This window comes from Oreochromis niloticus, linkage group LG4 (assembly GCF_001858045.2).
Source record: "Oreochromis niloticus isolate F11D_XX linkage group LG4, O_niloticus_UMD_NMBU, whole genome shotgun sequence".
Classification (NCBI taxonomy): domain Eukaryota; kingdom Metazoa; phylum Chordata; class Actinopteri; order Cichliformes; family Cichlidae; genus Oreochromis; species Oreochromis niloticus.
The window spans coordinates 16,996,008-17,011,972 of record NC_031969.2 but is presented as its reverse complement, the minus strand read 5'-3'; the positions used below and the strand labels follow the sequence as shown (position 1 = coordinate 17,011,972).

The 15,965-nt window shown below is 40.8% G+C and overlaps 3 protein-coding genes across 7 annotated transcripts; 1 reads left to right on the top strand and 2 right to left on the bottom strand.

Annotated features, from left to right (window-relative positions):
- Positions 1–691: 691 nt before the first annotated feature.
- Positions 692–6,851, bottom strand: LOC100701209 (BUB3-interacting and GLEBS motif-containing protein ZNF207). Of its 4 annotated transcripts, XR_002061896.2 has the most exons (13): positions 6,694–6,851; positions 6,292–6,418; positions 6,063–6,201; positions 5,807–5,992; positions 4,204–4,279; positions 4,064–4,116; positions 3,765–3,913; positions 3,471–3,563; positions 2,587–2,814; positions 2,299–2,428; positions 1,897–2,083; positions 1,558–1,638; positions 692–1,039 (listed from the first exon to the last, which is right to left on the bottom strand). XR_002061896.2 is itself a non-coding variant. In XM_013276164.3 (12 exons), the coding sequence occupies exons 1-11, from the start codon at positions 6,732–6,734 to the stop codon at positions 1,920–1,922; spliced, it is 1,386 nt and encodes a 461-aa protein (XP_013131618.1). In that variant the 5' UTR covers positions 6,735–6,851; the 3' UTR covers positions 692–1,638; positions 1,897–1,919. The 4 variants fall into 4 exon arrangements, 3 of the variants coding, with proteins under 3 accessions (XP_013131618.1, XP_005457787.1, XP_005457788.1); XM_013276164.3 differs by having other exon boundaries at positions 692–1,638; XM_005457730.4 differs by having other exon boundaries at positions 692–2,083.
- Positions 6,852–7,602: 751 nt separating this feature from the next.
- lg4h17orf75 (linkage group 4 C17orf75 homolog) lies at positions 7,603–12,609 on the top strand. Of its 2 annotated transcripts, XM_005457732.4 has the most exons (10): positions 7,604–7,941; positions 8,246–8,320; positions 8,773–8,898; positions 9,338–9,466; positions 9,615–9,675; positions 9,776–9,895; positions 10,743–10,807; positions 10,929–11,068; positions 11,150–11,253; positions 11,593–12,609. In XM_005457732.4, the coding sequence occupies exons 1-10, from the start codon at positions 7,799–7,801 to the stop codon at positions 11,806–11,808; spliced, it is 1,179 nt and encodes a 392-aa protein (XP_005457789.1). In that variant the 5' UTR covers positions 7,604–7,798; the 3' UTR covers positions 11,809–12,609. The 2 variants fall into 2 exon arrangements, with proteins under 2 accessions (XP_003452902.1, XP_005457789.1); XM_003452854.5 differs by lacking the exon at positions 8,246–8,320 and having other exon boundaries at positions 7,603–7,941.
- Positions 12,610–12,651: 42 nt separating this feature from the next.
- On the bottom strand, positions 12,652–15,872 carry LOC102081607 (uncharacterized). Its single transcript, XM_005457735.4, has 10 exons — positions 15,698–15,872; positions 15,525–15,602; positions 15,360–15,392; positions 14,789–14,875; positions 14,572–14,669; positions 14,123–14,487; positions 13,951–14,043; positions 13,771–13,857; positions 13,624–13,680; positions 12,652–13,529 (listed from the first exon to the last, which is right to left on the bottom strand). Exons 1-10 carry the CDS (start codon positions 15,758–15,760, stop codon positions 13,492–13,494), a joined length of 999 nt encoding a protein of 332 aa, XP_005457792.1. The 5' UTR covers positions 15,761–15,872; the 3' UTR covers positions 12,652–13,491.
- Positions 15,873–15,965: the final 93 nt, after the last annotated feature.

Below are 15,965 nucleotides of genomic sequence, written 5' to 3'. Positions count from 1 at the left end.
TTTAAGTAAATAGTTAAATTCAAATGATCAAATGAGGAAAGCTAATAAAACAAACAGGATTAAGTAGTAAAGCCATTTTAGGATCATGTGAAAAGTAGTTTGTTCATTCAAACATCCTGCCACACATTTTAACTGCAAATGGTGATGCTACTGTAGAACTTTTAGGCCTTGAAGATGCCTTTAATAGTCTGTATAATAGTAAAATACATTTGAAAGCTCCATACTTTAAAGACTTTTCAGATGGTCTCACCCACAGAGATCTTCACTGGTCTAAAGATCCTAAAGATTTCAGAGAAAACTTCTGCCAAAAAGTAATTATGAATTTTAAGTTGGTTAAAAATGAAACTCAAGTTTCATTTTAAAACTTTTTTCTTCTGTGCCTGGCTGTGATGCCATTCTTTGTCAAGAAAGCTGATGGTGGTTTTCCCTCTCTTGCCGATGGAAGCAGCATGGACTGCTTTTATTTTAAAAGCAGCAGTGACAGTTTCCCTATTGAACTATAGCTGCAATTGCTTGTTCCATGGTTATGGCTGCACAGGAATACTCATTCTTACAGGTCATTTACTACAGATCCACTTTGTACAACACTTCCACCATGATCAGTGCTGCCTGATCGATCACATGTGTTTTTTTCTGATCTATTCCACATTATTACACAAAATGTTCAAAAACCCAGGACAAGATAACAGAATCAGGATAGTAATACTGAGACTGAGTTTATTATCCAGACCTAGGGTTCAGGCAGACTAGTGAAGAGCTTGGCCAGTAAATGGAGGACAGGGCAGATAGTTTAATGACAAACAATGAAATATTGTTTACGTTTGTTAACATGTTTAAAGAAAAAGATGCCTAAATACAAGAACACAAACAAGGGCACTCACCAAACTTGCTGCAAGTTTGGGGACACTGATATCCAACAGCATGCAAGCTGTGAGGGCCCCTGATAATGAATGAGAAGACAGAAAACAGTGAGACTTGCCTCTGGCTGAAACAGGGCTACACTGAGACAGGGCCTCAGCCAGTTCCCCGAATGGCATTGCTACAGGGAAAAGAAAAATCTGGGTTTTAGCACTACAGCCTTTAATGATCTGGATGTTATGCACCTGTACAATGCATTCCATCAGTGCCATGTACAGAGCATCAGTAAAGGACTGCCTATAGATAAAAGACAATATTTACAAGCATTTTGCATTTCATATACAAGATATCAATGTTTACTGTTCACCTTCAGAATAACAGAAGAGCAGTCACAATGCAGTTTATACCAGGAGTACAAACCTGTTCTGACGTCATAGCCCAGCAACATCCCACAAAAAAAATCTAAGATTTTATTACAATACAGCTTCACAGTCATACATATACCATTAAATACCTCCTTTATTTAGAGTTAAGGGAGCAATTCTTCATAAAAATATCAACACAAAGACAGAATTAGAGCATGAACAGGTAGTAGAAGCCCTCACCAAACAAAGTTGGGGACACAAGTCCAACAGCACTACGTGCTGTGAAGGCCTCACCATTTAGCTTAGAACAGAAAGGTATTTACATAAAACTTGCCTTGATAAAGGGTGGGTACTGCCCATGTAACTCCAGCGCCTTCACAACACTACGAACCATATCTACTACACTTCTATACACCTAAACATGAAAAGGAAAAAAAGCCACAAAACAGAGATGGTTTCAATCAGAATCAAATCAAACAGGTCAACGTCTTTGATAGATGCAATGTAATATTTCCCATGCCATGGGATGTTTACAGCTCCTGTCTTTGCTGTTTATTTAATGTCTCTTCCTCATAGCTCAGTAGCAGAACATCAGTATACTTTGGTAATATAATACCAATACTGGTTTTCTACTAGCCGCTGAGGGCATTAGAAAAGGGTTGAGAGTCCAAACCTATTGAAGAGAGGGAGCAGACTTCAGTAGTGGCCTCCAGGAGACATGACTGGGGGTCTCGTGACAATGGTTGGCCGTGGAGGGGCTCCCTGGTACACTGGGGGAACAACCGGAGGGGCCTGAATATACGGAGGTATTCGCCCAGGTATGTAGCCTGGCATCCCCTGCTGTGGCCCACCATACTGACCTGCAAGGACCAGGCTCATTGGTTTGCGTTCAAGCCAAAATAAACATAATTTTTACTGCAGTCCTTTTAAGACTCTACAAACATTATCTATAGAGCACTTTCTAAAACAATTAAACTGAACTAGAGTTGAAACATTTCAAGACTACAAAAAAATTAAGGCAATTAAATTAGATTCTCTGGTCTACAGTTGACCTAAAACTACCAGCAGTGTATACCAGGTATGGGATGCCTCATGCTGTGCTGCTGAGGAGCCATCATGCCACCCACTGACGCTGTAGCACTGGTGGTCTGGCCTTGGCGGGGAATACTGCACTGGTACTGGGACAACTGAGCCCGAAACTCTTCCTATGGCACAAAAAAAGCAAATGAAAGGAGAAGTGATTTGACACTTGACATGTGTAGCTCAGCTGGGAAGAAAAAAACAAGAAAAAGATTTTTTTAAAATAACAAACACATTGCATAACTACTTACTTTAATAAGAGTGTTCCAGCTAGAATACTTACCAGTGAGATATCCTCATCAGGGTGGATCAACTTACTGGTTGCACTGGAGATGGTGAGCGTGGCAGGCTTACTGGTTACTGTGGAGGGAGGTTTGGAGACCGTACTGCTGCCAGTATTTGGGCTGGCCAAACCGGTGGAGGACTGACTGTAGGCTGGGAAAGTGGGCTTTGCGAGGTCGGAGGTAGTGGAGGGGGGAGTGTGAGGGGACCCCGACACTGTCTGCTGACTCTGAGGGAAGAGACAGGAAAGCGGGTTAGAGACACTCAGCATAAAGACCTTTGAATTTCACAGGGGGGTCAATTTTAGTCAAACTCCAAGATTACTCCAATGATATAGATTATTTGGTCCTTTTTAGCCTTGGCATTCATAATGTTCATGAGCAGGAATAAAATGCATTTGTCTGGAACATCTAAACATCTGACTAAACAAGCTTTGACCATATTAATGCCAAGCCTATAAGATGGATCTGTAACATTTTCCTCCACCATTGTAACAGGATAAGTAATCTTTCAAAGTTTGACTAAAATAAAACCAGTTTCTTTAGGTCTGCAGAAAAACTAATGAAAAACTAATGAAGTGCTGAGCATGCTGTCATATTTTGCCCAACAACAGAAGCCCATATATTATACATATCCACATAATTCTTCACTTTAACATTTGATTTTAAGGCGATGAAGCTATTTTTAATATTGAGTGAATGCAGATAAATTAAAAAGCAAATAAAAAAATAGCTAAACATTTTGATTAAGAAAAAAAGAAGAAAAAACAGCTTTGCAAATGAAAGAGATTCAACCTGCCCGCCACAAGCAAACCATACACAGTTGTGTGCATGCCAGCTGTAAAGCAGCAGGTTGTCAGAGTAAAGAGGGCAGACAGCCTCATACTTGTGAAGTGCTAGGGAACAGAGCTTTAGGGGAAGCGGACTGAGTGTCTGCGCTTGGTGAGGCTTTACTTGTACTTGCAACTCGACCGGCCATCTGTAGCACAAGAAAAAAGTAAAGAAAAGGAAAAGTAAACAGAAAAGTCTTTCAATTAAAAGAATTCCTGGGTACAGTCTCCTTTTTTAATCAGCCCGTGCGAGCTTAGACATCTCTTACTGAAGAAAACTGTAATGTCCTGTCAGAATGCTGAGAGAAGGTGAAAACTGTGCAGCCATAAAAAGGCATCAAGGGTTTTACCTGCCCAGCACTCGGGAAAAGAGGTTTTGTGACATCAGGTTGCACCGACGGGCCAGCAGGAACTGCAGGTCTGGGCAGCACGCCTGCAGCAGGCGGGAGCTGAGGCATGTGAGTGATGGCTGGACGGGTACCCATTGGAGGAGGAATGCCTGATACCAGCAGAACAAATTAATTATATGTGTGCAAACACCTCACTGCAGTAGTGTTACTTAGTATTTAAAAATATTAAAAAGAAATAAATTACACTGAGTTACAGAGATCTAAGTGGATCCTGAGGGTGTATGCTAACAGGGCATTACCTGGTGGTACACCGGGCATCATCGGAGGCATCATCCCACCCATTGGGATCATCCTAAATACATAAGAAAACATGATGTTTACAATATACAGCGAGGGTTTGACTGATAGAAAGATTTGATTAAGAATGACAAAGATTTACCCTGGAGGCATTCCTGGCATTACAGGGGGCGTCGCTGGAATCATGGGTGGCACACCTGGCATCATCGGGGGAATTCCTGAAGCAAGTAAAAAAATTGTACTTATCTTATATCAAAACACACGATCCCGCCACTTGATTATGTGCACCGGGGGAATAAGTCCCAGTGGCCAGAATTATGGCCAAAGACTCTAGTCCGCTCCATTGGTTAGCTTTGGAAAATTTGAAGAAGATTTTAAAAAGTCAAAAATTTACAATGTATTTTAATAGGTTTTACAGTTTGATTAAGATTTTTTCACTGTCTAGAAATTTCAGTTTTTTACAGCGTGCCCACAGTAAAAGAAAAAAAAGGAAAAAAAGAGGGAGAATAAAAAAAGACATTCTGTAAATCAACAAGAACTTTCTGTTTTACAATTACAGGAAAGTCTGGGCATCGAGCAACCAGAATGTTTTCTGAAATTTTTCACATTTAGTGTCTGCTGAAAGATTCCTTAATTCACTACAGGAGCGTCTCTTTATCATGTAAAAATAAATGAGACATGCTGTTAAAATTTCAATGCTTTTTCAAATATTAATAATCTGAAGGATACTGTTTGACTTTCAACTTCTTTATACTGACAGAAAGGGGAGTTTCACCGATCTACCCCACTTATGATCAAAGTGCACTGTATGTGGCCTATAATGTAAATTGAGTTTGACATCACTGAGCACCAACAATCACTGATAAATACAATATATTACGCCCCCTTGTGGATCATATAGTTACTTCAAATGAGACACAGGAGGTCATTCAAATTCACGTAAGAGAGTACTGGTTTAGCTCACAATATTTACAGCTCTGACCCAAGGAGTCCCTTTGGCAGTACCCTCAAAGGGATGTGTGTCTATGTAACTTACACCATGTGGTTTACACGTTTTGGCTACAAGCTACGTGTTGCACACATAATGCAATCAGCATCTTTGATGTTTGATACTTTATGTAAACTTACAAAACAACGGGAATGAGGCTCAGTAGTTGGGAACCAGCAATTAGATAATTTTGCACCAAGGCAAAAAGACAAAACAAAAAAAAGCATAAATACTGTGTTGAACAGCAACATGGGGTCACCATTGAGTCATGTAAACGGCACTCTGATGGGAAAACACCACAGGCCTTTCTCATTTCTCTAATTTGTGCTTCGTCACAGGATGTTTCAAGGATGTTTCAGTTCCTAAAATGCTTTCAGAAGAAAGAGGAGACGAGGCTCGCCAGAAGCTTAAACCTATAAAGCGTACGTCTGCGTGCGTAAAAGAGACGAGGCACACAGCTGGAACATACAAACCACAGTGCAAGGAGGACTCTTTTTTTAGCATGACCACACTTTCTTCCTTTCACTATTTTTGTGACAAAAACAGGTTTATCTTGTGGCACAGCAACTAAAGTAACATTTATGAACACTGTTATAGCTAAAATAATAAAATACATCTCTGTTAAATGCTACACATAAATTGCGCTGAGGCTCCTTCCTTGCATCTCAAACTAAGACATGAAAAAGGAAGTAGGATTCCATTATAGTGTTACAACAGTCTTGAACACAGCAGATCAAGTTAAATATCTGTTCCCCACCTGAGTAGCTGCCTGGTGGTAATGCTGGGGTCCCAGATCCAACAGGAAGCATGCCAGGCTGGGTCATAGGGGGGACATAGCCAGCTTGTGGCTGACGTGCAGCAGGCTGCTGAAAGGAGGGACCGGGCTCATCGTCGTCTTCATATTCATCAGAGTCATCCTGGTTCTGCTTCTTCTTCTGAGTCTCTGAAAATCAGGATGAGCAGAGTCAGACATGTAGCTGAGACGGATGCTGAGACTATCATGGTGTTAATACCTTGGTTCTTCTGCTCTAACATCCTTCTCCTCTCCTCCATGTCTTTCTCTGGAATACCCTCCATGCCGTATATCTCCAGTTCAATATCTATTCTTCCAGGTATTGCATTAGGAACTCCATCAATGGTCTCTTTATGTACCTACACATGTAAAGTGGTACAGCGTGGTAACTTCACTGCACGAAGACACGATTTAGCTTGACTTCACTTGCATTATTATCGCTTCCTCACCTGCATACAGTGGATGGCGAGCCCGGGGCCGGTGTACAGCTTCTTATGACAGATGTGGCACTTGAAGTGTTTGGCTTTCTGATGCTGGATGAGAATCTTTTCATCATCGAAATCTCTGTTACAGTACCTGAGATAACGGCTGAGGAAACTTTGGATGATAAACTCGCTGTACTTCCAGGTGAAAATATAGTTTAGTCACTACAGATATTTTTTAATATGTATTTTATTTAGTATCGCTAAAAATAAGCTGAACAGCCACATGCCAAGTAAACAAATAACTGTCATGTTAGCTAAGTGTTGGTTAATAGCTGCTAATTCACACAACCGTTAGCTGACAGGACATAGAAACGGGTGCCGACTGGCGTAATATAACAGTATAATGTAAGGCGTGCTAAAGGATACCAACACCAAGGCTTCATCTGCTTTTTCTTCTTCCTGCCCATGATTTTAGCGTTGTCAGTTCACTGCCTGCTAAAAATAAAAACACCTCACAGATATGGCGTCAGCTCTCCAACATCCCATAACACACTGCGGCCAGTCCCCAAACCTCTGTGATTTAAACAAACACTCACCTTAAAACCTGTTAGGACAAAATCACTATTATTAAAGATTTTCAGTATTTGACGATACGGTTACCTTAAACATATCTGTGGGTTCACATACATGTGATTTTTATTTATTTATTTATTCATATATGTTATTTAACAGCAGTCTTCTCTGTAAACTCTAGAGATAGCTGTGTAGACCAACAGTTTCTGAAATACTCAGACCAACATGTTCAAAGTCGACTCAGTCACATTTCTTCCTCATTCTGATGCTCGGTTTGAACTTCATCAGGTCGACCTGACCACATCTACATGTGCTGCCACGTGATAGACTGGTTAGATATTTGTATTAAGCAGGTGAACAGGTGTACTAAGTAATAAAAATACACTATAAACATGTGCAGGTATTATGTATTATATATTCACAAATTAGTTTAAGGATACGATAATAATTCCTAATGATCAATTTATAGATGTCACATTATTAATTAATTATTAGCGTGTTATTCTTAATTTACGACCCAGATAAACAATGAAGAAAATACAAAACTACAAGATTGAGCTATATGAATCACAGTATGCAAAATAAGCAGATCATAACAGAAATACAAACAAGATATATTTAAAAAAGACGCCAGAGTTACATTGACATTAAATAAAGACATTAAAAACGTTGCAAGCTTTTTGGTTATAGGATGTTACTCTCTGTCTTTATTTACCTGGTCGGAACCAGGAACTTCCAGCAAACCACTTTGAAGTCGGACATATTTTGAAACGTACAAAGAGGACATGCGCAGTAGGACCATAAACGAAGCCGTTGTTTGTTGGCTTTCAGTTTAATATTAGTGAGGGCTTCAAACGTTTACAGTCCTGTTTTTTTCATATCAAAGCAGCTCAGCTAAACAATAAAGTTTGTCCTTGTTAACTTCTACTGCAGCCGCTGCTAGCTTCCTCCGTGCAGCATGTTTGCCTCCCAAACCTCGTCCTTCCAAGATTCAATCGACGTGGAGGAGAGAGATGACTTTGACAGCGAAGAAATCGCTGGATACAACCAGAAGATTCAGCTGAACTGCTACTACACCATCTATCTTTATCAAGGCACAAGGTAACCGTGGCTATTACTCGGCTAGGTTTCTGCTTTGCAGAGCTTTGCTGCAACCATATGATGCCTATGGTTCTGCTTCTTGCATCGATACCTCGAATTTATGAGCATGTTTAAAATGTTAGGATTATTACTGTGGATAACCCTTATCCTCCTTTTATTTCTGAACACAGCCAGGAACGATATCTCTGTGTAGTTTATGGTTTTATTTAGCTGTATTTGTCCCTACTCATGCTGACATGCGGGTAAAGCCGTCTTTATACATTAAACTCTAACCAGGTGATGAGTAAACTGTCGATTGTCTTAGATCTGAGGCTTCTGGGGAAAATGGGGCATGGAACCAGAGACGAGCAGACTCCACAACCAGTCAGGAAGACTTTAGGTAACGAAGGAGCCAGCGCTTACCTTCCACTTGCTTTGCCTGGTTTCTCTCTGGCTTTCTTTGTTGTGCATCAGTGTTTCCACGAGCTGCCACCGGCAATCCGATTAACATGGATTCAGTGCTGTTTTCATTCATGATTTTTGTTCCGACTGGTCATCACTCTGCTTCTGAGTTACGTGGCCTTAAGGTGCCTCCTGATCTAAACAGTGGCTCCACTTTTATGTATCAACTACTGTTGGTAAAAAAATAATAATAATAATAAAGAATAACTTTGAATGTCTTTGTAGAGTATGGAAAAGTTTAACAACTATGTGACTCAGTTGTGTGTTGTGTGTGGCCTATTGTCATCAGCTTTCTCCATCTCCTCTCCATCGACTTCAGTGGCTTCCACAAACCTCTCATCCCCTGCACCGGCTGTTTTTATGCCCACTGACTCTCTGCTTTGCCCACAGCCTCACACTAATTGACAGCAGCCTGCCATCAGAGGCAGAGCCAGAGCTGCGGACCTACATTTCAAGGAGGCTGAGCAAAGGAGCACTGCTTGGAGGCATGGGCAACATTGCCACTGTGGAACTCAGGTAATAATTTTACATACAGCAGTGGTAAGCTTACACACACTCGATATGCTTTCTTTGAACTGTTCTTCTTCCAGGGTGGAATGATTGTACAGCTACATCTTTAAGAGCTTTAAAAATAAAACAAGAATTGGGTGCACAAGTTTCAATTTATTTAAGATTTTCTGTAATCCACGCAGAGTCAACAAGCTTCTGGCATAACTTCAGATGGATATTTGAGCACTGATTTGAGGCCCTGGCACTACATGTTTTGAACCTCATCTCGTTTGTTAGACTTGTGCAGGTCATCCTGTGGAAGCATATTATGTATTTGTATCATAGTGAATATAGCCTATTTCATTTAACCACACTAATCAAAAGCTAAAGTTTAACTAGAAATATGCTTCAGCAGTGGAAATGTATATGTTTATTAACACAGCCATTCTGAATTTTTACTCTACAGTATTCCAGAGCAGGCCGTCGGCTGCTACTGCTGCCTCCTGGAGCAGGAACGGTCTCCCGAACAGCCGGATTCCGATGGAAATGGATATGTCATCTGCTTTATGGGAGGGTCTGAAAAAGGACTGAATTTATATCCTTTTGTATAAAATAAGCCAAAGTTATAAGTAAATTGTTTTCCAAGACTATTACACATGACCCTCCTTGCTGTTACGGAATGTGTTTCACTGCATTGTTGTGGTGCGTCCCTATCGCAGTTCAAATTCCTTGACTGCATACACGTTCAGATTAGAGCTTGATAAGTACGTCCAAGGTCTGCACAGCAGCCTGCAAACCCCAGAGGTATGACAGTGCAATAACAGTGTAACTGTGTACCAATAAATGTATATGTTATAGTATTATCCGTGCAAGACTGACGTGTCCCACTTTGTTGGTGTTTTAGCTGCAGAACCTTGAAACAGAGGTGCGCCCCTATCTGAGTCAGTGGTACGAGGAGTCTGTGATGCACATTCATCGAGTGGTGCAGCTGGTCCAGAGCAACATCAGCTTCCTGCTTCACGCTGTGAGTCATTTCTCACCACTACACTGTTTATTTATTGAAGTATATCCAGTAAAGATAAGTGCTTACAAAACAAACACTCATCTGATACAAGATAATAAATAATTAAGACAAGAATGGAAGACTGAAGTATAACACTGCGAGTTGCTCTAGAGAGGAATTTTGTTAGTAGGTACAATACTCCATGAGACAAGCGTTGGAATAATATCAAAAGCTTGTGACATAACCCTGATGAGGAAGACATTACATAACAGTTACCAAAAGTGTTTGTAGAAACAAACCTCGGTCACAGGTGTGAGCGAGGTTTGGTTTGCTCTCATTTTAAGAATATGACATCATTTCTATCATCAAAACACCCCTCACTTGATCCTCAAGACTCAAGGCAATTTTATTTTTTTACTGAATAAATAGATTTTTATAAAATTTTTGGGGCGCTAAAAAAAACGGATTTAATTAAGCACAGGTTTCCATAACTACAGTGAGACTTGCCAGGGTTTCCACACATTTACTGTCTGTGTGATCAGTCTTTATCCTGGTTTGTAAACAGTATTTTACAATGACATCTGAAAAGTATTGGAACTACATATACTCACCGACCACTTTATTTGGTACACCTCAGTAATAGCAGGTTGGACCCCCTTTGGCCATCATAAAATAATAAATTCTTTATTGCTTAGATTCAACGAGGTGCTTGAAACCTCAGCGATTTCAGTTAATTTTGACATAATTACACCCAGGAGGAAGATGAGTGTTACTTTGGTTCTGGGTGAACTGGTTTTGAAATCATGGTTTAGCTGTCTGTTTGTTTCCAGCTTAATTCTTTTCAACCTCTAAAACCTTGTGTGCACAGGCTCTGAGTCACACACATGTCGAGGTCATCAATTCAGACGAGAGGACGAAGGCTGACGTTTCCAGGTGAGTGACGTGACGAAGTCCAACCTGAACTTCATGTATCAGGTCTGTCTTTCTTCCTGTTGTTCATGTTCAGCAGTTCAGTGTGAAGAAAGAAAAAAAAACATCCACTTTATGCTCTCAGGTTCATCAAAGCAGCCAGTTTGCAGGGACTTTCCCAGCAAGACACCACGACCGCTTCTCTGTGCAAGGCTATATCAGAGGACGCACAGTCTGCCCTGATTATAGACTGCTCCACCAGCCCACCCACACTCACAAAAACTGGTAACTCACACACGGTGACATACACGTACTCTGTGTCTGTGTAATGTCTGAGCAACTAATAAAGATGTTTTGTCCCCTCAGTCAGTAACCGTTTCTGTGATGACTGGATTCAGGCATTTCTGAATGCTGCAGAGCGTTGTAATCCGTTCTTGCTCAGACAGATTCTGGAGAACTTTAAACTTAAGGTGGGAAAACACACACAGACTGTAGCAGGGTTTCTCAGGCTTTCTGGATATCTGGACCCAGTTTTCTGCTTCTAAAGTCAGATTAATTTCAGTTTAAATATAGCTTTCTTTTTGAGATAACACATTCAATTATATTTAAGTGGAAATAATTAAAATGTTATTTTAATGAATATATTAATGTCAGACACATATCAATTCATATATTTTCCACTAGCCCACATCTTCTCATTTCCTAATATCAGGCACAACTTCTTTTTAATTTTTTTACTTGTTGCCTTTTTTTCTACCTTCGCCTCTTCCCTTTTTGTAAAACCTACTACTTTGTTTCTCCCTCTGCAGGCTATCCAGGACATGAACAGCTTGAAGCGCTTTGTGCGGCAGGCAGAGATGAGTCACTACGCACTATTTCGCTGCTGCCAGTTCCTGCAGGGCTGCGGAAACGGGGACGTGCTCCTGCAGAACGCCCGGGCCGAGCACAGCGACCTGCCCGAAGCCTGCAGCATCATCACGGTCCTGGAGGAGTTCCTCAGGGAACAATCCCAGGCCCAAGCGTGATCCCCGACCGACGTGCACTACCAGCAAACCTCACACTACAATCTAAAATATCAGATATCCTGAGAGAATCGCAGCTGTCGAGGCTGCTGTGTAATAAAATGTGTAAGTTATAAAACTATGTTCTGGAGACTGGTTGTCAGACTTGGAAGATACTGTACTGTAAAGCAGTGACAGATTTAGTAGCATCACTGTATTAACAATGACAACTATTAACGCCAGCTGTAATTCACAAATGATAACTTTCTAAGGACATTACCTCAGTGAAGATAAGTACAAATTGAAGAAAAACAGATTGTTTAAACTGCAGTTGTTGAGTGGGTAGTGCAGCTTGTGTTGTGTATCACGATACTATGAACCAAATATTATTTCTGGTATTTTTGCTAACTGACAAAATGACAACGGGGCGTGGAGTGTGGCTTATTTAATTTAATTCTATTCTTATCAATTCATTAATATTTAGAATCTATTTTGACTCTAAGGGAAAAAAAATTACTGCGACTGCACAAATCACTTTTTACGCATTGCTTGTTACATACGTGCGCCTTGTTTTTGCTTGTATTTCAACACAATATATGCACTACTAAATTATTTTAATGAGTAAGGATACTGTGTATGTACCAACTGTATGTTTAGTCTTATTCTGGTAACAGAAAAAAATTAATTGTCGTACTTGTAACGTGTGAATATTGTTTACATTCAGTATCACAGCCTTCATCAGCTCACAGGCACCACGTGACCGCTCGCTACATCACTAAACTGAGTGCGTGGCGTCTAAAAAGTTTCCCACAAAAAAAAAAAAAATGAAATAAATAAGAGATTAAAAATACAGATTTGACAACAAGCTCATGGTAAACTTTTACTTTCTTTCCTTCATTTAAAGTGTTTTAGCATTAAGCTCAGATCATTCCCATTAAATCAAGTCCAAAGTGTGTAATAGAGCAATATCAGTAAAGTATAATGGTGTATACTTTTAAACTGTGAACCAGGTTTGACATGTAAAATGAATTGTTTTTACTTTTGTGAAACATAGTGTGACTGACCCTGCAGTTCTTGTGTGTACACATTTCTGTACAGCATGTTTTCTCTACCTATAAATATGTGTTTGTGGTTCTCTGGTCTTGTATAGAAGGAGTAAATAAATACCACAGTTGAACCTCTGTTGCGGTCGTATCTGTTGCCTAGTTTTAGACGAAACACTGAACAAAGATGAGGGATGTTATTTACATATATATAAATAGTACTAGTATCTAATACTGCTACTTCCAGTAAAAAAAAAAAACAAATAAAATACAGAAATGAACAGTTCCCAAGGTTGACAGTGTGTGGAGTTGCATGTGCTGATGTTCTGAAACCACAGCTCAAATCATCCACTTAGTTCCTTCCTTTGGCTGCAACCGATACAATGAAACTGTGTGCAAGTGCATTTCAGAGAACTGATGCAGTTTTTACTGCCTGTCTGCCTTTACGTACCAGCATCAAAACAAACTATTGCAGCACACGTTAAAAGTTCTCATTGTGTAGAGTCGGTGGGACAATAAACCAAAAACATAAACCATGAGAGTAGAAGACGCGATTAGTTTCATTTAAAACTGAAACACAAAGATAAAGAGATGAAGCAGCGACGGTCTTCCAATCCAAAGCTGGTGAGTTTGCCGGCCTCCACCGATGCTCTGAAACTACACCTCATATATTCCAGTAGGTTCCTTCCTCTGGCCGATCGTCTGCAGACACAAACAAACAGCGTCAAATGTGTCATAGTTTATGAACAACTGTGTGTGATATTATTGTTTAACCGGGTTAAGTCATAGTAGGTACCTATGGTGTGAGCAGACATGGTTCTCAGGAGTGAGCTTGGGACGTCATAAACACTCTCTGCGAGGGTGTGAAATGGATAAAACATCAGCAAACAACAAATATTCAGACTTTTCACTTATTTCCTCTACAAGCAAAACACAGTCTCACCATGACATTCAGCAGTCTTTCTGTAGGAAGCAGGGACATCGTAAACGTCCTCTTCTGCCTCTGCTGACGGGTTCACCTTACACAACCCTGAAGATGTGACACACATTAGAGCCCCCTCTTGGACATCTGCGTGCTCTTATTGTGAAAGCTTAATTATTTAAAGAAAGTTTTTGGTCATACTGTTTCTAACAGGCAAAACATCATAGTGTCCTTCTTGTCCGGCCTCTGCACTACTCATCTGGCTGGACCACTGGGGATCGCTGGGACAGTCATCTGAGAACAGCAGCACTTAGCACCAGAAATAACAATTCAAGCTGTGATGGTGCAGAGAAACAATCATGATCAAGTTTACCGTTGCGATTCTGGTAAGCTTTCCCTGTGTTCTGATAAATCTCCTCCTCGTTGTCCTGCTCTGTGGGCTGCCAGGTGTTTTGGGGCTGAGAGGTCTCCTTGGGTTGCCAGGTGTCTTTGGGTTGCCAGGTGTCTTTGGGTTGCCAGGTGTCTTTGGGTTGCCAGGTGTCTTTGGGTTGCAAGGTGTCTTTGGGTTGCAAGGTGTCTTTGGTGCGGGGGCAGATTTTATGGGGTTGTGCGTAGATGTAGTCAGAGGGAGGGGGCGCAGAGAGGGGCCGAATTGGAAGCTCCTCCATGACACTTTCGCGGTGTGAGCAGATGGGTGCCATGCTATGTAGTCTTTCTCGCTGCTCACACACATCAAGTCTGAGGAGCAGAAAAAGTGAAAGGTCGAAAAAACAAAAAAAAGAAGATGATTTGCCGGGATATGATTGTAAATTCAGATCTTACTGTGCGTCCTCAGAGACGGAGGTCGTAGAGGCAGAGAGATGCATGGCCTGCCAGAGATATCCCACCCACTCCTTCCGGAGGTCCTCCGTCTCTGCTGCCTGCACCACACACACACACGCGTCCAGTGGTTGAAGAAGGAAAAGGATTGAGCTTACAACTGACAACATGCATATCAAAATTAAAAGTATGACATCTCTAAAACACAGTAATGACTCACCAATACTTTTTTCTTTCCATTTGTCATGGTTATTTCAAAAATAAAGCGCTTCCTGTCAGCTTTCTGGACCTCTCGCACTGACTGCACCTGACCCACAGGACAGATGACACATTTAAGTAATCCAAACTCACGTACAGGAGATGGCACAACAGCTGCGGAAGTACCCCAGAAATCACAAAAAGACTGCAAAATATGTGCTAGTGCATTTCAGAGAAGTGGTGCTCATTTAAAGATAAAGGGTGCTCACAACCTAAAATACGGCACTTTCCTTATTCAGAGAAGAGGTTAAAGCAGTCATGAGTGTGAGACTGGCTCATAATAGTGGTGTAAAATGAAAGAATACATTTTATTTTTAAATTTATTTCTCATTATTGTGAGCCAACTTGCGACTGAAGCCATCAAATGAATGCAGTTCAGAGGCATCAATTAGTGAGGCACCACTGCTAGTGCTAACAAATAAAAAACACTCAATAAAAATGCTTACTGTGGTTAATTTAGGCACTTACTGCCACAAGTGCAAAATCAGCTTCCTGTACAACAACGGTAATAATCGGGGATATGAAGGACTTACTGTGTATATGTAGTAAAATCCTCTCAAGCTCGACTGCAAAGAGAAAAACGTCCAGTGTGAACATACAAAGCAGTGAGATCTTTACAAGAGGCATTTTCTAGTTCTACCTGTAATGAAACCATAATTAAACGGGAATTACTAATTAAATAAAACAAAAACACTTACAGCATTTCCATTCTTCTTAGTGTAGAAGAACAAGGTTGTGTTTTGAAGCCTGAACCAGTATGTGACCCATCTCATTTTCTACAACCACAGCAGAGAGTGACCAAAGTCACTTTCTAACACAACAACCGTAACGTTCACAGTAACTCAAGGGTAAAAGGAGCTTTATAACTTACCACCGTGTCTTTTCTTTTTTGTAGAAAGCTCTCAAAAAGCAGCTCGGTCCCATCCACAGACATGTTAACCTTCAGATTACAATTTCACACTGTGGCTGCCAGTTCTTGCTACCTGTGTGCGTGTGGTGAGACTTCCTCATTGCTCGAACTGAGAGCAGTATCGCTTGCAGCCACATCACCTTCTCACTTCTGCATTCTGCACAGAAGTCCTATTTGTTTGAGTTCACGTCACAAAGCTAGTACAGCAATGACCATTTCTACTATGACT